Below are 27,498 nucleotides of genomic sequence, written 5' to 3'. Positions count from 1 at the left end.
TTGTGCTAAAGTCTTTGGAGCTGTATCAGACCCTACATACTTAGAAAAGTGCCCAGGGCGTGCTTACTATGCAAGTGATATTTTCTTCATTATCTCTTTCTATCTAGGTACCTTACAATGTCCAACTTTTAACCCTTAGCAGAGGCATTGCATTTAGCTCACTCTGCAGTTTGTGTATGTGAAGAACATGTTGTTTGTTTATTTCATCAATAGTTGATTTTGTCTTCTTCTTGCTCTGCACCCATCGTATTCAGGGGCAAGCCAGCCCATATCCAGTCTGTGGTTCTGATCTAGTTCTATCCGATAACGTGAACAGCCCTTCAGAAAACCATATTTCTCTCTAGGAAAGGAAAATGCCAAATTTCTCCCCTCTCTTCTCCTGAGGCTGATGTCTGGCCGGATGAAGGAAGAGCTGGGGCTTCTTTGTCTGTTTCATGTGGCAAGAAGGATGTTCATGGCCACGGAGCCACGAGCCCTCGTGTCAGTGAATCGCCCCCTCCCCTGAGCCTGAACCGCATTTGGGGTTTATACCACAAGGGCGAGCAAGAGAGCCCGTCTAGCCTTTGTCTGCCCTCACTTACTGTCTCAGTTGGCCCACGCTCTGAAGACTGGGAAGTCCAGGAGGGAGGCACCAGCAGATTCGGCTCCTGGTGGTGTCCAGCTTCCTGGTTTATAGATGACCATCTTCTCCTTGTGTCCTCACCTGCCAGAGAGAGAGCTCTGGTCTTTTCATCCTCTTATAAGGGCACTAATCCCATCATGAGGGCATCACCCTCATTACCTCCTAATCACCTGCCAAATGGCCCCCTTCCTGATACCGTGATCACGTTGGGGATTAGGCGTCAACATATGAAAACACAGACATGCAGCCCGTAGCACTTATCTAATGAATCTTCTCCTCCTTTGCTTAAAATCCTGTGATTCTCTTCATTGGCCACAGAATGATGTCCAACTCCTGCAGTGGGATGTAAAATATCCCCCACAACATGTTCCTCCAAGTCATACCCGCTTGGGAGGTATTCCCACTCCTAAGGGACTTTTCACACCCCGCTTGCTTGTCACCCTTCCATCATCTCCTACATTGTCCCCCTCACCCCCCTCTTCCTGCCTGATAAATTCTACCCTCATCCTTCCATGAATATTGCTAAATTTGCATTGCTTATGTCCTACATTTAAATTCAACATTTAATAATCAGAGAGTTTTGAGAAAATTTAGAATAAACCTTAAGATACATGTTCTGCGATATATTACTATGGGTTTTTATGACTTATAGTTATTCTAATAGAAATCATGTCATGATCCTCACGCAGTGCTGGGAGGCGTGCTTAGTGTGCTATATATTGTTTCACTTAGTTCTCATTATACTGTCGTGATATGAGTCCAACAGTAGTCTTTTATTTTACTGATAGAAAACTAAGGCATAGAGAGATTTATAATATTTACAAAATCACCACCCATGTGCATAGTGGATTCTATATAAAAATATGACAGCATTTTATTAATGTTTTAACTAATATAATCTGCCTGATGCTATATTTGTAGTCATTATTAGTACAAGTTCTTTGCTGTGAGGAATACAAATTACCAGATAGATATTAGCTAGTTCAGGATGAATACTTTTATTTGCTAAAAAAAAATCTTAGGGTAACAGTGTGATTTTTCTTCTGAGAAAACCATTGGTAAATGTAGTTACTGAACTTTTCTGTTGTCATGAACAGACTTTTTAAAATTAAGGGTAAAAAGTATGTGGGGGAATAAGATGTGCATTCACTTACTACACATATGTATAGAGAGAGGCAGAGAAGGAGAGTGAGAAATAGAGTCTGCCTACGACCAGGCAACAGGATGCTTATTAAAATCACACAGAAGACAAGAGAGGCAAAGGCCTCCTGACGGCTGACAAGGGAGCTGCCGGAGTCAGCAAACGGTGAGCCGCGTGGTACGAATTACAACAGATCCTATAAGGTCACCACTTTTGACAGGTTTTTTTTTTTGTTTGTTTTTTGTTTTGTAACAAACTACCCACATTTGGAGAATCTAGGCTATGAAAATAATTAAATTATGAGTTGAAGAAAGAGTATCATCAAGGGAAAGCCATCTGGTAAATGAATAGATGTGGACATGCTTCTAGGTAGGGAGTTCATTCTGGGAGGGGGCCGGAGTGAAGGGGCTACAAGATCAAGGAACCGGGCCAAGTGCTGCTGTTGGTCAGAGAGGACAGCAGTGTATTCGGCGTCCCTGAGGAGGGAGACTCGGACGGAGGGTGCTTCGGTTTTAGGAAGGGCTGTCCGGAGGACACCGTGGGCTGGTTGTGGGTTGTCTCTGCTCTCACATTAGCCGGGCGTCGGAGGGGCTGACCTGCCTCGCCTTCATACCCACTGGGCACATCACCCGGGACACGGCCTTCCCAGAGGGAGGAGTGTGCAGGAGCACCTCGGTCTGCCCTCCGTGATGTGCAGTTAGAGTTGGGGAAGATAGTGACAAAGTAGATGTTGGAACAGATAAAAGATTTGGAGTGACGCAGAAAAGAAGATACATTCAGGTAACATTCCAGATGACAGAGAGAGTTAGTGGAAAGACAGTGGCTCAGGGAGGTATGAGGCTCGAATCTGAGTCGTGTTGTGTAGTTCTGTGTTATAACGGAATAGAGTAACTTGAGTTGCTCGAGTTATTTTTTTTTGTGGAAAAAGCATGAATGGCTTTTTATTAAAACTGTGATACTGCTTAACAGTGGAAACTGGGACAGTGTCCTGGGGAGGGGACAGGCGTCCCTGTAAGGCTGGCCTTGGGGTCCACTGCACGTAGCAGAGAGTGTGACACCGTCTCCCGGTGCCGGTGGTCTTCCATGTCCTAGCCAGTCACCTCTGCCATTCAAATGGAAACACGGGGCACTTTGCAACTGTGCGTTTATTTTGATAAGCGACATGCATTTTGATCTACTTGACATTACTAATTTAGATATAAATGGCTTTTTGAGAATGGCGGAAGCCAGGCCAAGGGGTAATTGCGCAAAGGGAAATTTAATGTGCCAAGTGTAAACTTTTATTGTTTTAAACCAATGGATCATAAGGAGTTTAAAAAATTAAAAATTCAGGGAACTGAAGGATACATGAGCTGAATGAAGTCATTTCTTGCTTTTTCTTTATTTGTTCTACAAAGGATGCATAGGCCAAGCACTTCGAACCAGTAAATTTTACAGCTGTGTTGCCCTTTCCGAATAGTTTGCATGGCTGTGATGGGTAATGATGCTGACAAACCGAGGAAGAAGTTTCAGTGTGAGGAGAAATGCTGTGGCCAATTGGAAAAACCACAAAATGAGGTCGGATGGAGATTAATATGTCCTCTTTGCTTCGATGCTGTTTGTGTTTTAGGTGCTAATGAAATGCAGCCCCGCTGGGTTCAGGGTGTGCAGGAGAGATGTGCTGTAACTCCGCTCTCTCTCATTTTTCCAGCGCTGCGACTGCTGAAGGAAGGGGCCGACCCCCACGCGCCCGTGTCCTCAGGAGGGTCCCTGCTCCATCTGGTAAGAACTGTGATGACCCGGCGAGCGTGGGTGGAAGGAGAACCAGTTATGGGCCCAGGACTCAGTAGCAAAATGCGCATCTAACGGATGACGATCAGCGCGATAATGTGCTTCAGATCAGCAGGACTGCATAATGATGCACTGATACTTGTTAATTACTTGCATTATAGTTTGTAAATAATCTTTAGCAAGTGGAGTCAGAGTCTCTGGCCTAAAGAAGATGCTTTTGAACGTGAGTGGTACTCAACAAATAAGCAAAACAATGTTGTATCAGCTCAGCTTTTACCCAGGTGGTTATTTCCTTCCTTATTGCACAATTGCCACAACTACCTGTAAAAACAGATTATAGGTCTGTGTGATTCTGTTCTGTTTACCAGACTGTCAGCTCCACGAGGGCTGCATCTGCGGTGCTTAGGGGAGTGCCCGGCCCTCAGCAGATTTATTGGGTAGGCACATTAACCCATGAACCGATTAAATTAATTCACATCTGATGCTGTGACAGATATTAGGGGCACAAAATGCAAAACACAGTCTTTATAGAGCTTCGTTTTCTGAGGGAGATAGAAAAATAAACCAGAGATTACAGCAGACTTGGAAGATGGATGAACTGGTGGGAGAGAGGGGGAAATGATGAGACCACGCGGCCACCTTCAGAGGTCAGCTCCAAAGCCTTTCCTCAGCCTCCTGACTAAGTGCTTGTCTATTCAAGGTCTCGTAACACGTGGCCCTTGCTTCTGCTGTCGATCTTGTATTGATAAGGTGCCTTTTCTCTCTGCTAGACGGAATTGTCAAAAACTGGGGTGTCTTAGGTATTTTTCTATTCTTAGCATGTGATGCACTGCAGATACTCAGTGCATCACACGTGGATGAATGGATGAGCTTTAAGAACGTAAGGATCTCTTGGCCTGCTGAGGAGGCCCGGGTAACAGACTATGAATGTTCAGCACTGATAGCGTCAGAAGAAAGAAGAGATGGGAAGATGAAAGAGAAGCACTTCGTTACCTGTGGATCCGATGCAAACACCGCGCAGGTTTCCACTGTTAGGCCTGGGCTGGGAGGCAGCAGGGCGCTGGAGCTGGAGCACACGTAAGAAAGCCTCCCTTCGGCTGGAGGGACGTGGGCTCAGCACTAAGCCTCCTCTTCCTGGGGTTACCGAGTAAATAAAGACAAATGAAAAACTGCGGGTTGCCAGAGAGAGAAAATTACAGTTTCAAAATGCCGTCGGTACTGAAGAGGCAGCTTCGCCCTCTGAGATGTCAAGAGCCAGCGTCTCTGCCATCCGCCCCACCTCCTGGGCCACCTGCTTGATGCAGCCTGAGCTCTGTCAGCACCAGGGCTCTAATTACACATCCTTAGAGCTACGTCTCTGAGAAAAAGGCATCATGTGCTTGTGCGGGGCATCGAAAATAAGCTGTGGAGATTGTGAGGAGTTTCCAGAATTTTGTTTATTTAACTCAATTATTATTCACTGAGTACCTGGCTCCAAGTGTAGAATTCTGTAAGATTTCTATTAGAAATGCCACAGTAACTTCCAAGTTGTAGATAAAAAATTCCCCCTGTATTCAAAGTAGACCATTGAGAACAGGTTTTGATATTTTTTCATCATAGGCAATCTTTAGTTTTATTGTCTTTTTAATAAACTTGCAACAATAAGTCTGAATTTGCCTGTTTACCTACCCATCATTAAATAATTCATGAATCACACTTCTGGCAGGTGTCAGGTACTGTGATGGACAGACAGGAAATAATGACACCAAGTAAAAACACCTGCATTCCAGGGATTTAGTCTCACGAGGGCTGTATAGGCAGAAACTCAAATGTAACTCTGGAAGAAATGATGGTATTTATGGAACCAAAAACAAAATCGCAGCGGGCTTTGCTAAAATTCAAACTTTTACGTTATAATCTTTAATGCATAAGCTACTGAGAAGCAGCTCCTGATTGTAAGGAAATCCTCTTGAATGCAGTATAAAATGCAAATTCTTTTTGTTCTGTGCTGTGACCACAGAAGACCACAGCGAAGCTTCAGTGAAATACATTAGAATGGGAAATACTCTTTCTTCTACCTGGCGAGTGACAGCTGTACTATGAAGACGGGCAGTTCAGCAGTGGAATTCCATGTAGCTGATGAAGACATAGAGCTGCCACAGATACATGCAAGCATGTCCGGGACATGCTGGTAAATATCAAAAGCAGATTAGAGGACGGGGGCACAGCATCACCCTCAGACAGACGGATGGAAACAGGGAGAATCTTCTTCAACTGCAGGGGGAATCTCGAAGGCTAGACAGGAAATTTATAACAGTGACTCAGCCTGGGCGGAGAGACAGGATCTCTTTTTGACTGTTTCCTTTTCCATATTGCTTGAACATTCGAAATAATGAGTATGTATGCTTCATATAATAAAATAAATTAACAGACAAATACTTAGGGCTATGTTTTTTTTTTAAATTAGAATCTAACATTCTGAATATTTTAATCAGTTTCCTACTCTTACCAGAAAGTCTGGAGTTCTGAATCGTGCTGTCCGTTGGGCTCTCCTCCGAGTTTCTCAAGTCTCGGGAGCTGTAAGCAGCAGAGATTATTAGCAATTTACTGCAGTAGCTGCAGCTCAACAGCCATTTATCTTTAAAAATCATGCAGAAAACTGTATACTTTGAAAAGTGGCAGCATATTAGGACTCTGGAGACAGTGTTTGAAGAGATGTCTTATTTTAGGAACTGTGTAGGTATGAAAGGAGAAAGAGAGTTGATATGTTGAAGTTGTCCACGCTTTGCCAGAGCATCTGGGCACAACCATGTAACTCCACCCTGCTTTGCTTTCCCAGAAAAGGAAGGGTAAAGTGTACAGGGGGTCCGTTTTGCCAAGAAAATTAATGATAGCTGAAGACAGTGTGTCCTCCTCACGGGCTATTCCCGGAGAGTTTCTTTGCAGGGCGTCCATACAGGACAAAGCAACAGAAAGCAGAGAGGCAAACGAAGAGGCAAGATGGGAGGGAAAGGGCGATGTCATGGAGAGAGAGAGCTGGGCCGTTCTGAGAGATTGCAGGATGCTGTGAAGTCCTGGAATTGGGAAATCGACTTGCCACCTACTGTGAACAATGGCCCCTTTAAATTAGTCCAAGGATGTGATTTAAGAGTCAGATTCCTGACTGGGCTTGGTGTTAAAATCCACCCTCTCTGGTTGGATCTTGAGTTGGAATGTCTGGCATCCGTAATTGGAACTTCAGAGTCCAGGATGTAGAGCATTAGATCAGTGTCCGGCTGAATCCCAGGTGAAAATCATACCCTTGCTCTGCAAAGTGTGGGTGCATCTTTATCATGACGACCCACGTGCACGACCTAGCGTATAAATAAAGTGATGGAAGAGCAAGATGTGGAGGCACTCGGAAACTGAAAGGAGTGAGTTTTCCATTTTTGAGTGAACAGACCACACAGAACTGTTTCATGCAGCATCAGTTATAAAAAAAGTTCCCAAGTGAAGTTCCTGGAATGTTTTGTTTTGCTTTGTCTCTGCAACAATGGAATTCAGTTTGTAAAGAATCCGAACCCGTTCTTACGGGGTGAAGGCAAATAGGCACAGACTTCTCAGAACTTGAGCTTCTCCAAGAAAGCTTTCCACCCGCCAGCGTTGAAACCCCTGGTAAGGATCTCTTGTAGGGGACCTGGAGTGTCCTGTCAAGAAGGGTGTCCCTCAGGGCAGCCTGGAACTCACCCACTCAGAAAGCCTTCCTTAAACAGGTCTAGTCATTTAGCTGACCCTCTAGACGTGCCAGATGGCATGAATCCCACAGATGTCTGTTTTCCTCCCTCCTCCGTGTTTCTCCTGCTGTTTCCCACTCAGGGCTGCTCTGCTAAGATGTCCCCATAGCTCGCCGGACTCCCGCATCTTAGATCTTTTCTGACCGGGCTGCCCCCTCGAATGTGGGGGAGCACGTCTAGTTCACGATACCAGCCCTCTGGCTTGGCGTATGCTGGGGTCGTGGTCGGTCCTCGGAGGAGACGTGCTTAATCAGTGGACCATCAATGCCTCGACTCCCAACCCCAGTCCTGTGTTCCCACACTTCACTGTCCGGTTCTCGCTGGGCAGTTAGCAGCCCTCTGCTGTGACCCTGTGGAATGCTCTGCGCACCCTCAGCCCTGCTGAACTGTACTGCCTGTTTCTCAAGGGTGGTTATCACGTCCTTGTGTTTTCAAACACCTTGCCAAGCCCAGTGCCCAGTCTCCAGGGCCACCTGCTACAATCTTGGTGTGTCCCGGTGAAGCAAACCAGAGCGCAGCTAACGGAGCAGAGTCCACAGCCACTTACGAGGAGACCAGTTCTGTGAGAAGCTTAACATTTCTAGATGCGCCTCAGCAGTACGTCTAAGTCTGTTCAGCAAAATGAGAGTCTGGTCCATCGGCTGGAAGCTATGGCTGTGCGGAATCCAGGTGGAAATAAGAAATACGATTCAACTTAGACTATGCTGGCTGGTTTGTCTATGGCAGGGTGGTCTGGAGTATATTTCCCCGAAAGAAGATACATAAAAAAGCAAAAATTATAAGAAGTATATTCAAGATGACATGATAATGAATATGGTCTGTCGATGTGATTCAGTGGGAGAGAAGGGGGAACGATTCTGCACAGATCCAAGCACTGGGTGAAAAGTTTGGCCTGTGGGATTGACACCGAATTCAGTGGACCATGTGGAAGTTCCAGAGTGATGTCAAAAATGTTGGAAATTGCAACAGATTTAAACTCATTTTTACTGCTGATGTAAATCTCTGTCTCCCCGTCTCTCTGGCTGTCTGTCTGTCTCTCCTCTCTCTCTGTCTCTGTGTCTGTCTGTCTGTCTCTCTCTCTCTCCTCTCTCTCTGTCTCTGTGTCTCTCTCTCCCTCTCTCTTCCTCTGGTTGTAAAAATGTTTTTTTGAACCACTAAGAACCCATAAACACAGGAGAAGAAAACGGAAGACAGTTAATCCAAATTGATGGTGTAAATGGTATTGTTTCTCCTCTGCCCAGAGCCGCCAGGTTCAGAGGTACCTATTGTGTAATATTAGAACTGTGCCTGGCACGTGGAGCCCACTCAGCAATCGGTATCTGGGTCAAACTGGTGGTTGTCTCAGCTCCTTTTGCTAGACTCCTCTGCCCCAGCGGCTTTGTAATCAAAACAAGGAAGGGGAAAGAGAAGTTTGCACTGAAAATAGATCGTCATTGAGAAAACCAATGTTATAGTAGATCTGACCCTAGTTAAAAAAAGAAGCTGGCACAAGATAACTTTCACGTGTGAACCATGGGATTTGGTGTGCGCACTCCGTCTGTTTCGAATTTTTGATTTTCTGAGGATGGATTTCAGGGGCATTCAGGACATGCTGCTCCTTAGCCAGCAAGAACTAAAACACGTAAAATATGCCTTATGATAAGATGTAGGGAAAAGACAGCACATTTTAAGCTGAGAATTGTCTGCCATTTGGTTTCCATGGTTTTCAGAGTCTTTTCAGCTGGATCAATAATGCGTGTTGTATTGGGTTTGTACATTGAGAAATATCACCTGTGTTTAGAAACTTAAAAACGAGCGGAAGGACGCACTGCGAGAAACTGCGAAGTCCCGGGCTAGAGCTGGAAGCGCTGGTCGTCACCTTCCAAGCCTAGTCAGTCCCACGAGCGCCTCACAGGGAGGGGCTGGCGGTCCAGGGCCGGCTCCGCAGGCACGAGGCTTGTGCGCAGAGGGGCCGGCCCATGCTTGCAGGCGCTTCAAGTTCTCCATAATTTTTGAATTAGGGGCCCCACGTTTCCTTTCTGCACTGGGTCCTGCAACTTCTTTAGCTAGTCCTGCCTGGCCCTTTGAGAGGGAGACGATGGTGGAGCTGGGAGACTTGGCCTCAGGCTCCAGGGGCGGGTAACTGATGGTGGCAGCGTTCTGTTGAGGGTGGCAGAGTGGGGCTCTGCCATTTCTCTGGTGCTATAAAGTGTCCCCAGAAATTGGTGACAGTGATGAAGAGCCTGTTTTGGGGGGAAGATTTGTTAGCATTTTCAAAGAAAATTCCTTCTCGGGAGGATTAGGTTTATTCTATCACAGTGACATTGTAAGAACGTCGTACCAGGAATGTTCAGCCATCATGATCTTTTCAAATAAGTGTGATTAGAAGGTATTTATTGCTGTCAAGTTATTATTCATAATCCTATGAAATGTGAATCTTAAAACTTAACATCGCTTGAGAGGGTGAGTATCACTTTCAATGCAGTGTCTAATTAAGTCTTCTTTGGTAAAAGACTGAAGAGCCAGACCTCAGGTATTTGTGAGCTGGGGACTCCGGGGGTGCTGGTTGGGGCTGTCCTGGCAGGCACGGAAGAGGGAGGTGGCATCGTGCTGATTACGCGGTGAGCTGCCAAAAAGGTAGAGAGTAGAGTAGGAATTACTTGCATGTGAAGTTCCTGAAGGAAATTGGGTCTAGGCCCCAAATTCTAAAATGGATTTACTGAGCCTTCATTCTCGGTCCTCACCTCATCAGTCTTTGTACCCAACCTGCAGTGACTGTGGCTGGGGACACAGCTCACACCGTCAGGCCCTGACGGTAGGGACCCTTTGGTTATTGTTACACGTGACATGGAACATCGGATACACAAATATTTTAGTTTAAAACTGGAACTAATCCTCCAACTTCATATGTTTGCCATTGCCCCAAGTGCTTCCCTGCCTCCCAGTACCAGCATCCCTCACCCCTTCCTCCGAATGAACTTGCACCGTGATTTGCATTGTCCTCATTGTATGTCCTCGGATGGGACTACCAGAGAAAGAAGAAAGATGTGAAGATTCTTCAGTGACCATGTTAGAACTGTGAACCACAATTCATGTATCTTTTTTTATGGAAGTATAGTCGATGTACAATATCAGATAAGCTACAAGTGTACAATAGAGTCACAATTTTTAAAGGTTATGCTCCATTTATAATTATTATAAAACATTGACCATGTTCCCTGTGTTGTGCAGTATATCCTTGTAGCTTATTTTATACATAATACTCTGTAACTCTTAATCCCCTACCCTATATTGTCCCTTTCTCTTCCTTCTCCCCACTGGTAACCAAAGTTTGCTCTCTAGATCTGTGAGCCTGCATCTTTTTTTGTTATATTCACTAGTTTGTTGTATTTTGTAAGTTCCACATATAAGCGATATCATACAGTTCGTCTTTCTCTGACTTATTTCCCTTAGCCTAATACCCTCCAAATCCATCTACGTTGCTGCAAATGGCAAAATTTCATTCTATACAATGGAATACTACTCAGCTATCTTTTTAGTTTTTTGGTGAAGTATCAGTTCAAATCTTCTGCCTAATTTTTAAAATTGGATTGTCTTCTAATTACCAATTTTAAAGATAGTTAAATAATAAAACCGTGTATTTATCCTTATAGTCTCCATTTTCAGTGCTGTCAATCTGATTGGTTATCAGTCAGTTTGAAGTTTTCCCACAACTCACTGATGCTCTGTTCATTTATTTAGTCATTTGTCTCTCTGTGTTGCATTTGGTATAATTTATATTACTGCCTTCAAGTCACTGATCTAGTCTTCTGTAATAGCTAGTGCATTTTTCTTTGTTGTTCGTGGACTCGATTTCCCTTTCAGTCTTCCATATGCTTCTTTCCTCATAGGTTCATTGGGGAACATAAATACATTCCTCCCCAGTTTAGGTCTGCCACCTCTCAACTTCCAAAGCTGGCACTGAGGTTTTCTACCTAGGGAAAGGAAATTTGGAATAAAGCTTATCATAGTTTATTATAACAGTATATTTTCTTTTATCTCTTTTCTTCAGTGTGCCCGGTACGATAACGTCTTCATTGCAGAGATCCTGATTGACAGGGGGGTCAACGTCAACCACCAGGATGAAGACTTCTGGACCCCCATGCACGTTGCCTGTGCCTGCGATAACCCAGATGTCGTCCTGCTGCTTGTCTTAGTAAGTAAGGCAGCTCAGTGCGTTACCATTTGAAGATCTGATGGCATATAAACGTCTATATATTCATCTAATAATATTTCACAATATGTAATACTTCAGTTGAGGAAAAAAATGTGTGTATACATCATCAATTGTTTGCCTGAAATTACAAGAAATTTAGAGACTAAGGTTGTGGGTCACCTTTGATTCAGAAAACAGATTGCGTAGACGTCACTCCAGGCTCTGCTCCTCTCACCTTTTCCTTGGAAATTATACCCTTGATGCCTTGCAAGTCAGTCCTGACTAAAATGATTTGATAGTTGCTGTTTTTTTCTGTCAATTCATTCTTCTAATTTTAGCCCAACTAGACATATAATAACAAGGAGAAGAGGTTCATAGTACATCTTCCTTGTTTACATCTAGTAAAGAAATGTCTGTACCATTTGTTTACATGAAAGTGAAAACTTTAAGTATAAAACTCATTGAGTTGTGTGTTACCATTGTCTTCAGTGATAGCTTGGACCCTGACGTGGATTTTCATACATACTATAATTATTTTAGAATTGGGATTTTCTGATTAGTTTATCTCTAACGAAGATTTTAGAAATTATGCAGAGTCTTTAGAAAACATGCAGAATACAAGAATAAGAATGAATGATTCGATGATTCCCTTTATTAATAAAAATTGTGTAATAATTCCTTAATGATTTTCTATCATCAATCTGGCTTTTCTCATAAGCCCTGAAGATTTTACACACAAGCAAACTGACACTCAAAGATATTAAGCAACTTGCCATAGGCCAAAAACAAACCATAGATTTGAACTCAAGATCATTGTCCAAGGTCTATCCTTTCTCCCCTGGGTCGTGCTGCCTGTGTTAACAAATTACCACATATTTAATGGCGAATACAAGTTTATTCTCTTACATTCTGGAGCCTAGAAGTCTGAAATTAAGGTATTGGCAGAGCTGGACTCCCTTCCCCGAGTTCTAGGGAAGAATTCTTGCTTGGCTCTCCCTGGCTTCTAGGGACCTCTCGCCGTCCCTGGGGTTCCTCGGTCATAAATGCATCCCTCCAGTCTCTGCCTCCGTCATCACGTGACCTTCTTCCCTGTGTCTCTGTGTCCCAACCCCTCTCTTTTCTTTTACGAAGACAGCAGTTATTGGGTTTAGGGTCCACCTTAACGCAGTATGACCTCATCTGACCTTCTCTGCAAAGACCATATTTCCACACTAAGACCATTCACAGATATTAGGGGTTAGGAGTTGAATATGTCATTTTAGGGAGCACAGTTAATCCCACTAATTCTCCCTTCTTCCTCCCTTTTAAAATCATAATCAGAAGCATCTTATGGTGCAAGACTATAAATAGAAACTTTTGTAATCTTGTAAGAGGTTAAATTTGGTCTAGTTTTCTCTTATTTGCCCCTCAATCATTTGTGTCCTTTTTTGTTTTTATAGTAGAAATGTATGTCACTGAAAAAAACGTGTTTCTTCCAAATCCTGGAAAACGGCAGCTCTATTCAATTAATAAAGTAATATAAAAGAAATAAAGATGGTTTAGCTTGAAATAGAATCACTTGGAGGGCAAATACTCTACAGGAAAACACACAAAAAATGCTTAACTCATTTATAAGAATAAATTTTCATTTTATAGAAATTGAGCCTATAAGAAACTAAACTAACAATTCAGCAGAAAGGCTGAGGGATTTGCTTAATGTTAAAGAAAAATATAAAAGACACTTTACAAGGGAACTGAATGGTCTTTGAGTGATACTGTGAAATTATCAGCTGTGGAATATGGAGTGTATACTAAACTATTTAGGGATAAAGGGACATGGTGCCTGTGACTCAAAAATAGTAGAAAAGTACAATGACTGGTGAATTTGGGTAAAGGGTAGTGTCAGTTTCCCCGGGTGGCTGTAATAAAGTTCTACAAACGGGGTGGCTTCAAGCAACTTGTCGTCTCACAGTTTTGGGGGCCAGAAGTCCAAACTCAAGGTGTTGGCAGGGCTAAGTTCCCTCTAAAAGCTCTAGGAGAGGGTCCCTCTGTGTCTCTTCCCTCTCCTGGTGGTCCCCAGTACCCACTGGCTTGTGGCCGTCTTCCCTCTGTATCTGTCGTGTCCCCAGTGCCCCCCCTCTTGTAAGGACACCTGTTATTTACAGTACCCCAGAATGACTGTATCTTAGCTGTTCACATCGGCAATGGTCCTATTTCCCAAAAAGTTCATGTTCACAGGTACCAAGGGGTTAGGGTTTCAACATGTCTTTTGGGGGGTACAATTCAACCCATAACACTCATAACAAGAACACAAGAATTCTTTGTACCACTCTTGCAACTTTGAGTAAACTTGAAGTTTTATCAGTATTAAAAGTTACCAAAAAGTATTCGCATATGAAAAGAAATTTGTTCACTAAAATGCTATTGGGTACTGTCATTGAAATTTCAGTATCAATGTGCCAGAGAATTACTGCTGAATGAAACAATCAACAAATGTTGACATTATATTGCTACATAAAGTAAACTAATAAAATGTTTATTGACAGGAAATGTGCATTTATTTGTTCATATGTCATCTGACAGGCAATAGGATTCCTACTTGAGGAGAGTGATTGATTTGAGTTCTGTTTCCAACACCTCAGGAAATGTTTTAAGACCAGTTGGAGATTGGGTGGCCTTCCAGTTTGAATAATGAGACAGGAAGGGTACTCAGGGCTCCCAGTGGGAATTTCCCAGTCCTCAGCTGCAGAAGCATTTGAGGCATTTGATTTTGCATATCTAACAGGGACTACTTTTATTTCCCTGATGAAACCAATCATGCAACGGTTGATTATCTTGAAGCCCAGCTGACGGACTTGCCTCAGACTCCTGCCTTGCGGGTCATCAGCGCCTCAGTTCCAAAGGGACCCGTTAACAACTGTCCATGCTCATTAGCTTCTGAGTTAGACTAAGAGTGATAGTCAGCCAGGAGTCTCATCTGCGGTGGTTTATATATATATATCTCCAATTTCAGAATTTTAATTCAAGAAATACAGCTTTTTCAGGGGGTTATTGAGGAGATTTGTTTTATCGCATGTGCATCAGCTCTTCTGGGGTGTCTACCAAGGCCAGACAGCCAAGTGTGTGCACAGAGCCACTGCAGGGGGGTCGTCTCACGCGTGTCCAGTGGCAAAGAAAGGAAAGAGCAAGGAAGGAAGGAAGAGAGAGAGAGAGAGAAGGGAGGGAGGGAAAATGAGAGGAAGGAAGGCAGGAAGGCAGGAAGGAAGAAAAAGCCTCACACATTGTCGTCCATCTAGAAAGAGTGGAAGCAGGACACTCAAGTGTGCATATGATGGTTTTGCAATTTTATGTATACACTCTTAAAATTAAACATCAGAAAATGTAGTAAAAAGGAAGTATCACAAAAATGAGAATTCTGTGCTTCAATTTTTAATAATTCATTTAAGTTCATGTTTGGCTGCTCATTTTTCAATTCATTTCAGTAAACTGCGTTTAGGACCTAATATGTGCGGGCACGGCTGGGAACATAAAGAGGAATAAGGCGTGATCTGTGATGAGGGCCATTCCTAACCCCGGGGAAGTCCGTGCACAGAGTCACTCCTGGTAATTCAGCAGCAGAGACCCGTGGGTGATGAATGGGTTGAAATTTCAAGGAGAGAACCCAGTTAAAATATTCATCACCATGTTTAAGTTCCATGTTTAAGCTCTTTCTTTGAAAGAGCCTTGTTACTTCGTTAAGAATAGAAGAGATTCTCTCCCAGTGGACTGCTTCTCTCAGCAGCACGTTGCTCTGTTTACTTTTGCTTTTATTGATAATATGTGACTCTTAATTATATTCACTGTGGTCGGGAACCCAGAGGTTTGGTATCTGTAAGATGCTATCTGAAACATGTATGCATTGGGAAAAAAGATGAACTTGATTATCGCCCACGTATTAGCACTGAACTCAGTAAGGGCACCCTGTGGTTCTATGTCTTAACTGATTCTCTAACTTGGATAGGTAATGCAAAACCTGCTTCTCCTCCTGCGTGGGGACTTAAGAAAAGGGATCGTTAGCAAGGTCTGCTTAAGACTATTGCCTCAAGTAACTTCTTTTCAGACTCTGAGTAACTGAACTGAAGTGAAATGCACTTAGAAGATAATTGGAAGTCTTTAGGACCTTAAAATTGCGCTTTCCTTGGATGAGTGAAAATCTGAAATGCATAACTTGCTCTGTTCAAATAAAGGATTATCTTTATATGGTTACAGACAATATAATGTGGTGCACTCTAGATGGTAAGATGAACAGCACAGCTGATGTGGAGGGCAAACAGTAAGATATGGGACATTTTACCACTTTGACCTGCTGTTTTATTTTCTTTTTACAGTATATTAGAGTAGTTCTTTGGAAAACCTGTGCAGACTTGCTAAGACATGGGAAAGTTGTGTATATACAAAAAGCAAAACCTCACCTTTAAATATATATAATTATTAGTGTGATATTCCTTTTTATGTAAAGTTATAAACTTGGGTATTATATAAACCATACTGACTATATACATTGCAATACAGATTCCTATTCAGTAAGAAGAATAGGGTGAAGCTTGCATTTGTCTGGCCGAGGTTTAGTGACGTGTTATTGGAGGCATATGAAGATCTTGCCTGGTAAATTTCAGGGAGCTCATTGAAGAATGTGGAGCAGTGGTGACAATGGATGTGACCAATCTTTAAAGAGTAAAAGCACTTCGATCATTGTATTTAGGCTGGGATGGGCAAAGAGCGGAGCAGATGTGCTCGGAACTGCTTGAGAGAGAGCCTTTTGAAGCTAAAAGATGTGCAATTACCATATTTAATACACTCCATCCATTACTATCTGTGGATTATGGCTCTTGTTAGAAAACAGTTTCTGCAAAGAGAAAAACTAACTGGAAGCCACTAGTTCAAGTCTGTATCGAAACTATTACAGTGTGAGAATAGTTCTCACATGAGCTTCTGAGGAGAGCAAGGGACTTAAGGGTTTAACAAGATAGTTTGGGGAAGATCAGCCCAAGTTCATGCCGGAATTTTCCATTCAGACCTTGAAGGCACAGGGCACTCTGCTGTGTTAGAACAACCAGGCAGGTGTAGGGCCGCCAGCCAGGCGCAGGGGTCAGATATTTCGGTTTTAGCAAGAGAGGTGGGGAGAAGTTGGGGCTAGCGTCTTGCAGGGGTCAGTGGAACATTTCTAGACTATCAGAGTGTCTCACAAAGTATCTATTTGTCTTAAAAAAATAATTTCATGCCATCCACATATAGTGACAGTTTTACCTCTTCTCTTCCAATTTGGGTGCCTTTGATTTCTTTTTCTTGCCTGATTGCTGTGGCCAAGACTTCCAGAACGATGTTGAATAGAAGTGGTGAGAGTGGGCACTCTTGTCTTGTTCATGTCTTGCATATAAAAATAGACAAAAACAAACTTCTTCTGTATAGCACAGGGGACTATATTCAATATCGTGTAATAACTTTTAATGAAAAAGAATATGAAAGCAAATGGATGTATGTATATGCATGACTGGGACATGACGCTGTACACCAGAAATTGACACATTGTAACTATACTTCAATAATAATAATAATAAAACAGAAAAAAAAGCTAAAAATCTGCCTAACTGAAAAAAAAAAAAAAAGCCCGTTTCTTATGTGATTTTTGCCAGCTGTATCTAATACAAACTTCTCTGGGTCTGTTTCCTGAAGAAGATTGAAATGAAAGTTTTGGTCTGCTCTCTGTGTTAACAGCGTATATGTAATGTTAAATGTGGTCTTGTTCACTTACAGGCTGGAGCCAATGTCCTTCTCCAGGACGTCAATGGAAATATCCCACTGGATTACGCCTCGGAAGGGACAGAATCCAGCTCCATCCTGTTGACCTACCTGGATGAAAATGGTAGGCTGGCGCTTTGAGAAATCGTAGAAAGACAGATGAAGAGATAAATAGTAGAATTATCAGTGTGTCTGTTTTTTTCGGTGTGCTTCCATGACTTCAGACGGACGTCCTTTCCCTAGCTTATGTGAAATGAGGTCTTATTTATGCAGCATTTCATCGCTGCTTTAGTCAGTGTGATTCTGCAAGCCAGCAGAAATCTAGAGACCAACAGTGAGGGAACATTTTAACAAGCATCCAAGGTCTGTAATTAGCAGGACTGGGTTTGTAATTATAATCTGTTCTCCACTGGGAGGCGAAGGGAAGTGAACCAGCACAGTTGAACTTTGGGTTAATGAGCACAAGGTCACGTGATGTGTATATTCCCTTAGGCGCCTCGGGTCTCTTAGGGATCACTTGCAGGTAAGTGAGGGCTAAGTCAAGGGCAGTTCACACAGCATCCCAGCATCCGCTCTTGGGGACACTCAAACCTTGTCAGAAGAAGTCCCCATGATCATGGTGCCAGCCTGAAAGGATGAGACTGAGGCCCCAGATGTATTCAGTGACAAAGAATGTTTAATTGCACAGACCGAGTGTATAATTTCATGAGTAAGTCCAGCATCACTGAAGGGGGAGGTATTTGAAACCCTGAGTCCCATACAGTGTTAAACTCAAGATGTATGCCCTATCTTTTTTTTTTTTTTTTCTGTCTGTGATTGAGATATAAATAACAACAAAGAAATTCCAGTGCCTTCAAGTATGGCCTTTGGCCACAGAAGAAGTTGAACGTCTGTAAGAGCCGCGCCTCTCACAGCCGCGCCTGTGACTCTGCCCTCCTGCCTCTGCACCAAGCCCGCACATCTGTGTCACTGTTCCGGGTGCTCTGCGCCTCCCCGAGAGTGCTTTAGCAAAGGTTCTTCTGAGGATGGCTTAAAATAATAATAATTAGTACTTAGCAGCCATGAGCTCCTTAAAAGGATTGTCTTATTAATTCTGAAAGCAAGGTGAGTGAAGCTAGTTATTGTCCGTGGAGAAGATGTGAGCTGAGCTGTGCTACCAAAGGTCACCGAGTCTCGGCGGGACCGCAGGCTGTGCGGCGGGGCCACCGGTTCCCGCCTCATCTCCCTCCCTCCTCCTCCGACAGGAGGGACTGGGCGTTTTCTCACACCTTGTCACCTGTGACTTGCTGGAGGCAGACTCCACTGCTCCCCAGGGCACAGGCTTAAAGCCAAGCACATTCCGCTGCTGGAAGTTCATCATTTGGACCTTTGCAAAACTTACCTGGGAGGTGGGGAGGGTAGAGCTCAGTGGTAGAGCGTGTGCTTAGCATGCACAAGGTCCCGGCTTCAGTCCCCAGCACCTCCAATAAAAAACACAGAAATAAATAAACCTGATTACCCCCCCCCCCAAAAAAAGGGCAAAAATAACAACAAAACTTAGCTTGGAGTGCCCAGCTCTGAAGCTGCATGGAGAGCCTGGCTGTCCATGGTTCAGCTGCACCAGCTCTGTGTGATGCTTTCCAGCTCTTACTGTCCTGAATTTCTTTTTTTTAACTGAAGTACAGTTGATTTACAACATTCTGTTAGTTTCTGGTGTCCAGCATAGTCATTCAGATATATACATATATACATTTTTTTTCCTTCTAGGTTATTACAAGGAATTGAATATAGATCCTGTGCTCTATAGTAGGACAGTGTTGTTTATTCTGTGTATAGTCATTTGTATCTGCCAATCCCAAACTCCCAATTTCTAATGGCTGTAGTAATAACTCTCTCTGGAAGCTAAAATTAGGTATCTTTATTTGCAAAAGAATAAACTTTATTTATAAACCTTTCCAACACATCGCAGGATTTTGTCCGATAAGAAAACTGAGGATTGGCCAAAGCAGTATTCCTGCATGTCAAGAAAAATAAGTGTATTCCTTTGAGAGGCTGAGTTAAAAACGATTAAGGGGAAAAAATGAAGGGGAGATTCTGACTCTGAATGTTTAGGAGAAAATCTGTCATGACGATGGCTGTCACAGTCGGTTTGTGAAATACATGTTTGCTGGAACAAATTCAATTGAATATCTCTTAAATTTTTAATTCTGTTTTCCATTTGTCACTGCTGCTGCCATGGCCTCTGCCTTCCACCCATCTGCTCCTCCCTCAGCTCATTCACAATCTGCTTCCACTTCTGCCCGCGTCCCTCCCGTTTATCTCAGCAGCTGCCGCGGTTCCAGTAAATACTGTCGAATTTCATTTATTCTCTGTCCTCTTGGGGGTGCACCTTTAGAGTCCTCCGCGGCGACAGCATGGGCTGACATCCTTAGAGACGTCCAATCTTCCAAGATGCGCATTTGTACTATTATCGGTTCACTGCGTTCTTCTAAGTAGGCGGCAGTCTTTGAATTTTCACTCTGCACCGTACAGTTTTGAATCGGAGTCCTTATCTAGCTGTCACCTCAGGGTGCAGGCGGCAGGAGGCAGGCCAGGTCGTGAGCAGGTCGATGACGTGGAAAGTCGCTGGTCACAGGCTCTAACTGCACCGTCACCGCCGCCGTGCGCGGTGCAGCCGGCACAGCAGGGAGCCTCGGCCCGCTGCCGAGCTCCCCGGGCTGGAAGACCAGGCCGCCGGGTTGTTCCCATGGGGCGTTGGATGCCTGTGAGGTCTCCAGGGCAAGGCAGGCCAGCTGCTGTTCAAGGACAACAAATGCCTCTAAAGTGGGCCTGCAGGGAAAGCCAGCGTGGCCAGGAGAGCCCGAGGTGTCCAGGGCAGGAGCTCCCCATGGGAGACGCACATCGGTGTATTTTTTCAAGTCCCTAAAAAAGAAATAAAACCGAACCTTTCTTCTTTGCTCTGTGTATATCGTCGCCCAGTGCCTTTCCCCCTCCTTTCAAGTCCACCCTTTGAGACAAAGATGCTCATGTCAGTTCTTCTGAGTTTCCAATCTCCTCCACTGAGCCCGGGGAGGTTCAGCGTTCGCCCCTGCCGATCTGCACGTCCCCAAAGTGACTGCCGCCGCGTGTCTGCTCTCCTGTGTCTCCCCTTCTCTCTGGGGCATTCGATGCCCTCGATCACACTCTCCTCTGGAAGGTCTCACCGTGGTGTTCTTTCCGTCGTCCTCCTGCTCCTCTTACTCTCCCCTGGATGCGCTGCTTGTCCACCCAGAAGCCACGACGTGGGTCACCCTCGGGCTTTGTCCTTGGGAACCTCCCTTCATCACCCCACACACCGTTCCCGGCTCATCTCCCCTCCTCCTTGTGTTGTTCGCACCTGCTGCTCCCAAGGGTGCTCCTTCAGCTTACGTGGCTCTCACGACCGCCAGTCTTGTGTGTGCGGTTGGATTACATGTCTTTGCCTTGGGTGTCAGACAAGCTGAAATAACACGTCCAGCAGAGACCTTCTGGTGCTTTCCTACTCTCTCTATTCCATTCACCCACATCCAGGATCTCAAGGATCTGAACATCCCCCTTCCCCTCAACCCCACACTGAATTGCCGCCAAATCTTGCAGATTCTGTTTCCTTACATCCCTCTGCTATGTTCACGTGTCTCACCAGTCACGCTCTCACTGCCGCAGGTAAAGCCCTGGCCTTTCTATCTTGGAGCGGCCTTGGAAACTGGTCTTCTTGCCCCCAGACTTAGCCCTCCCAGTGCATTTTTCAGCGGACTCCCTGGTGTCCACAAGTGACTTTGTATATTTCTCTTGCTTAACAAAGTTCGTTCAAAATGCTGTCCCTGCACCAGTCCTTCTGAGTCACCCATTGTGAGGGTGGCAGTGACCCAGTTTGCCCAGGACAGTCCCATATCATGTCTGTGGTCAGGGTTGAGGAAGGAATTTGATAGAAGGTTCTAGTATCCTTTTGGCTTAAACTGGTTTATTTCTTTTTGCTCGAATAACTTTTTTTATTTGCCTGCTTAAGTCTTTTGCTTTCTTCAGGTCTTGGATCTCTTAGGAAGCTTACTGTGGAGACAAAAATTGGGGTTAGATGCAATTCTAGGAGCTTAGAGAATCCTGCGGTGAAATCATGGGATGGGCCATTGCCATAGCTAATGATAAGACTGTCTGTACCCCCAGTACAGGACGGATAACGGGAGTAAAGGAAAAGTTGAATTGTTACAAAACAGCATTACCTTAAGAGGTAGAGGTAAGGAAGGTTAAGGTAGGGGTTCAGATTGACTTGAAGTATTAATGTAGTTTCAATTTTGCACAAGTATCTTGATATAATCAAATACAATCAGACAATAGTAATTAGTAGAACATGTGATAACTTGTGTATTTCAGAGATATGATTTGTTTCTTATGTCCTAAGTTTTTAAAAATCACTAAATTCCTGCCAAAATAATAAATTTATACAGAATATGTTTTTCTCAGAAAGCAGTATGAAAATAAAACATAACTTCTTTTATTAAAGAGGGGACTGGCCCTTACCCACCACGAGGTAGACTGTAGCCATCGTGGTCTGTTCCCAGGAGCGGCTTCAGAAATCTGTTTGACCAAGAAGAGAGGAAATTTCCATTCTATTGTGTTACCAACAATCGACTTGTGCTTTTTTCCTGAATATATAACAAAAATCTAAAAGTCACATCTTATTGGGTATTATATTCGGTTCAACATTAAGTTTCACAATAATGGGAAGCAATGTCATAATATTCCACTCCGACCCCTTCACAACAGTGACCAGAAGTAGGTTGTTTTCCCATAGTATCTTGTGCTGTGACTGTGTCTGCAATGAGTGACACCTATCCCTGTTTTAATTTACGTCTTTCATCTTTGCGCCCTGTTCTTTTTTTCAGTCACTCAATTTTCCTCATTTTTTAATTGGACTGTAGTTGATTTATCATGCCGTGTTAGTTTCTGGTGCACAGCGTAGTACAGCATGTGTTACACCTGCACACACACATACATGTACATGCACGTATTCTGTTTCATTACAGGTCGCTACCAAACACTGAATGTAGTTCCCTGTGCTCTGCAGTAGGACCCTGTTGTTGATTTCTTCTGCACATAGTAGTTTGTATCTGCCAGTCCCAATTTATCGCTCCCTCCCCAGTTTCCCCCAGTAACCATAAGTTTACTTTCTATGTCTGTGAGTTTCTTTCTGTTTTGTGAATAAGTTTGTTTTTGTCATTTTTAAACATTCAATTAGATAAGAGATAAAAAGTGCTCAGAAGTGTGGCTGGTTCCGAGCAAACACTTGCTGAGATGCAGATGTCATCTCATCGTCATCTTCATCCCCCCCGTATCACTGTTCCTGTTAGTGTCACTTGGAATGAGGTGGCTTATTTCCCCTTAGTAAGCACCTGTTACGTCCAGGAACCAGAGCTAGGAACAGGGGTTGCATCAATGCAGAGAGAGAAGCTACCATGGAGATGACACTTCCGTGAGAGCTCAGATTGTAGTACGTACTAGACAGACGTACAGACAGGAGGTGGGCAGACCTGAGCCTTCTGTGCATAAATCACCCTACCTGAGTGAAGCCAGGTGATTAAGTCTTCACTCAGTTTGAGTTTACGTCTCCTTCTTAACATCAGTAGTCATGAAATGGTCGATTGGAGCATCCTTTAAAAATATTTTGGAAACACTTTAGATAGACGAGAAAGTAGCAAAAATGGCACAGAGAGTTCCCAGAGACCCTTGACCCCATGTCCCCAGACACCAAAAATGAGCACAGCCATGGTCCATGAGTCCAAGTGAAGAAGTGAACATTGTCACAATATTATTAACTAAACTACAGCCTTTATTCAGACTTTCCCCATTTTCCCACTACATTTTTTTTTTTTTTATTCCAGGACAGTACATTGCTTTTTTGGAGCAACCGTTTTGACCAAAATATCATAGGGAACAAAAGCACATCTTTACCACTCATTTCAGTTCAGTGCAAGCACTTCACTATACTTTGGGCAGTGTGTGCTGATGGTTTATACTGAACAGGTATCCACTGAGAGCCTGCTGTGTCGAAGGCATCCTGTCACATCTTTGGGATGTAATAAGAGGAAAATTATTCAAGACTCTAGCTGGGAAAAAGACTGTGTGCCAAGAGAAGCAATTATAGATGCTTTGAGTGAGAATTCAAAGTGAAAGAGGGGCTTCAAAGAGAAACAAGTTGAAAAATATAAGATAAAATGAAATTTTTACCCCCAGCAGCTGAGAAGCAACTCGATATTCTGTTTGAAAGTCTCTTTCTTCCCCCAGGAGTGGATCTGACCTCACTGCGTCAGATGAAGCTTCAGAGACCAATGAGTATGTTAACAGACGTCAAACACTTCTTATCGTGCGGAGGAAATGTTAACGAGAAAAACGATGATGGCGTGACACTGGTGAGTTACTGCACTCCTGTAGGAAATGCCGCTTTCGTTGAGAATGTGCGTGGATTTCTAAAGCACAGAATTGGATGTAATTAACTTCTAAATAATTTTTAAAATTTTTCTGATCATAAAAGTAATACATATTCATCACAGAAATCCTGCAAATCACATTAATATGCAAAGAGGAAAATGCAAATCGCTTATGCTACCAAGCAGAGAAAACCAATGTTTATCTGGGGTGTATTCTCTTTAAGCCTTCTTTCTATGTCTGTTTTTCCTACAAATTCAGAATAATGTTATCCATTATTTTGTCAATGTGATTTTTGAGATGGAACTTACAGGAGGATGTTTTCATTTTAATTTTAAGCAAAAGAAACTGTGGGACACTCTGATGAATCAATCTCTAAATTCACGCAAACGCCTCTCATCACTCTTTTATTGCTGTCAGGCGCAGTTGCAGTAAATCAAATACATAACAATTAAATTTGGATTAATTTTAATGTATGTATAATGTCTCATCCTCAAAATAAGAACATTTGTTCCCACTGAGCCATAAAAATTGCCTGGATCGGCCATGCGGGGTTAAAAGTAATAATGGTGGAAATAAATGTATAAAGTCCCAGGGCAGTAAGCGAGGGCAGCTTTTCAGCATGAGATACAAAGAAGCGGTTGGAACCAATTTCAGAGAAGTGATTCCGTTTCTTCCACAGGAAGACAGTAGGTGAGGATAGCACCTCAACTAAGTGGATGAGGGTTTTGTGAGACCCAATACCTTTGTAGATTTATTACATGCAAATTAAGTGCTTTGAGACTTCCAGCTAGAACTGCCTTCCTAGATGTTGATTCTGGCCTCGGGAGTGTAAATTTCAGAAGGCTATCAAAAATGGAACTCTCAGCTATAAGAAAAGAGTTTAGAGTTAATTGTTAATGTTAATGTTAATGTTAATGTTAATTGTTAATGTTCAGAGTTAATTGAAAAATAACACATTTAAGTGGAAAAATATTCTAACTAAATTTTTTTTGGTTAATGGGTTTTTTTAAAACTTTTTTAATGAATAAAAGATTCTTTAAATTCCATAGTGCTTTACAATTTTCAAAAGTTTCACACACATGATTTCCTAATTTATTGAGGAAATATTTATTGACCACATCTTGTGAACAAAACCATAGCAGTTCTTTGGTCATGGGCTCACATTTCACTGGGGGAGACATGTAATATACAATATGAATGAGCTAAGTGTATATGGTATTAATAGTGATAACTGCCAAGAAGGAAAACAAAACTAGGCAGGGCCATGCTGGGTGTACTGCTGACCTTTTGGGGTGGACAGGAAGGATCTCACTGACAAGGAGAGTTCTGAGTGATGATGTGAAAGACGACTGCACTCACTGCACGTGTGAAGGAGGAGCATTCCAGCCTTCACGGTGGTGAGTGCAAAGGCCCTGGGGCAGGGCCGGGTGTGGTGTGATTGTTACACGAAGTTTAAGCCCTCGACCTTGAAATCACTGACTTGATACAGAAGGAAAGAGGATTTGGGACTGAGCCATGGAGATTAGGAAAAGGTAAAGATCCAGAGATGAGAGGGGAAGAGGAACTCCCCAGGTAGGAGGAAAACCAAGAGAATGAGATGTTGCAGGAGCCAAGGGAAGGGAGTGTGACGATTACCTAGCAAAGAAATCCAGCTGAGATGGCGCCTAGGCTGCTGGGCTTAGTAACTAGAGTGGCTGGTCTTCTCATCCAGGACAGCCTCAGGGGAGCCTGGGGTCAATTTAATTAACAGTTCACTTAACACATGAACTACATTAACCAATGCAGTAAAAACCCAACAGAGTCTCTGTTTCTTTGTTTGGCAAAAGATCTTACAACTTCATTAAAAAAAAATCGCAGCTAAATAAAAACAGCTCACATACTTCAATCTCTGCTAAATAAAAGGACCTACATGCTTCAGAAGATAAGGTATTGGAAGAATCAATACACAGCAATAAATTGCTATCATTTTCAACCATCTTTAATTTTGACGCTGCCTGTGACCTTTTTTTTTATTGGACAGAGAACGTAAATGTGGCACAGGATTATTCTGTAATGACTAAGCCCTGTGGTGATCATCTTTGAGCTTTTTACAAAGAAATCACAATGAACAGGAAGTGCATCCTTGATGATCACAGCACTTAGCAAGTGGCAGGTTCTTTGATTCTGAATTGGTCTTTGAGTCTGAGCTTGGTCAGTCGATTGTGGTGATAACTGCCACTCCTGGAGTTGTCTTTCTGAAAGAAGCATGTGTGTGGTGTGTTCCTGCCGGTTGGTGCTGACAGTGATAAGGAAGTCTTGTCCACAGGCTGATTTCTCCATCCCGAATTGGAATGTCAGCCATGGCTCAAAATTAGCATCATGCCCCAGGCTGCTGCTCTATTGTGTGTGCAGAAAAGGGGACGCTATCAATGAAAAAATAAGAACGAACTTCTAGTAAGATGGTTTTCAGCTTGGTTTTCCTTCCTGTTGTAGAATATGCAATAAAATAATGAACAATAGAATATGCAATTAGTAAGGCCTTCCTTCCACCACGCAGGCACCCTGGGGGGGGGGGGGTGGACTTCTAAATCACTGGTGGTTCTCTGCAAAGTTGGCCAACATTTTCAGTCTCATTTTATCTCTGATTTTGACCTGTTACTCCTCAGTCTTGAGGAAGAGGTCGTCTCAGCTGTTCGGGGAAACTTGTTTCAGATTTGCATCTGTGGTTGCACTTGGAGAAGTGATGTCTGTTCTCTTCACCCTTCAGTCAGAAGTGAGATAGGAGAAGTCGTCTGTCAGCATTCTGGTATGCATAAAGATTAGGAAAGATCTGAAGTTAGAAGTTAAAAATCTGGACTGACCCTCATAGGTATCTGAGTGGCTGTTCCTCCAAGTGGATTTTCATTTTTTCCTACAGAGTTTTCTTCTGTCAGGGCAGTTATGAGGGTGTGTATGACTGTACACTCTGCTTTCCTGGGAAATGGGGATTCAGAAGAACAGCTGGTGAGGAGATGGGACAGACCTCAGTGCTCACCCTGGGCTCCATCACTTTCTGGGTGTGACTTTTTCTCATTTTTTCAACTTTCTGAGCCATCATTTCCCCCCTCTTTTAAATTGAAATATGAAGATACATGCACCCCAGTGTTCATAGCAGTGCTATTTAACAGTAGCCATGACATGGAAACAACCCAAATGTCCATTGACAGATGACTGGATAAAGAAGATGTGGTATATATATATTTATTTATACAATGGAATACTACTCAGCCCTTAAAAAGAATAAGATAATGCCATTTGCAGCAACAGGGATGGACCTGGAGATCGTCATTCTAAGTGAAGTAAGCCAGAAAGAGAAAGAAAAATACCATGTGAGATCACTTATGTGTGGAATCTAAAAAATAGGACATATGAACATACAAAAAAACAGAAACAGACTCACAGACATAGAGAACAAACTTATGGTTACCGGGGGGAAGAGGGGTGGGAAGGGATAACTGGGGAGTTTGAACATTTCACCTTTAACCCTGTCTCGATTGTGGCGGTGGTTTCATGGGTGTGCATTTCTGTCAGAATTCATCAGATTGTGCACCTAAGACGTGTGTAGTTTACTGTATGGGAACCACACCACAGTAAAGGTGGTAAAAAATTAAAATTAAAAAAAGAAAACAACTGAAATACGAAGAGTGCCCACATCACAGGATAAATGGGTCCAACCAGACATGTAAGTCCCTGAACCTGCTGTCTAGTTAGTACACGGTGAGCTCTCAAAGTGAGTCATCACAGCATCTTAGAACACAGAAAATATTCAAACTCTTTAGGTAAAATTAGTTTTACACTAGTAAGAACATGACGACTCTAACGTTGTCAAAACAGCAGCGTGTAC

The 27,498-nt window shown here is 43.2% G+C and overlaps 1 protein-coding gene across 1 annotated transcript in view; it reads left to right on the top strand.

Moving 5' to 3' along the window:
* The window catches only part of MYO16 (myosin XVI), a 350,065-nt gene that overhangs the window by 46,926 nt on the left and 275,641 nt on the right, over window positions 1–27,498 (top strand). The window contains exons 3-6 of the mRNA XM_064492981.1: window positions 3,454–3,524; window positions 11,316–11,459; window positions 17,232–17,340; window positions 23,493–23,617. Coding sequence (XP_064349051.1) covers window positions 3,454–3,524; window positions 11,316–11,459; window positions 17,232–17,340; window positions 23,493–23,617 — 449 coding nt within the window. The remainder of the gene's footprint in view (window positions 1–3,453; window positions 3,525–11,315; window positions 11,460–17,231; window positions 17,341–23,492; window positions 23,618–27,498) is intronic.

The sequence above is a fragment of the Camelus dromedarius genome, chromosome 13 (genome assembly GCF_036321535.1).
Source record: "Camelus dromedarius isolate mCamDro1 chromosome 13, mCamDro1.pat, whole genome shotgun sequence".
In the NCBI taxonomy this organism is placed as follows: Eukaryota; Metazoa; Chordata; class Mammalia; order Artiodactyla; family Camelidae; genus Camelus; species Camelus dromedarius.
Note: the sequence above shows the minus strand (reverse complement) of the source record. Positions and strands in the feature narration are given on the sequence as shown.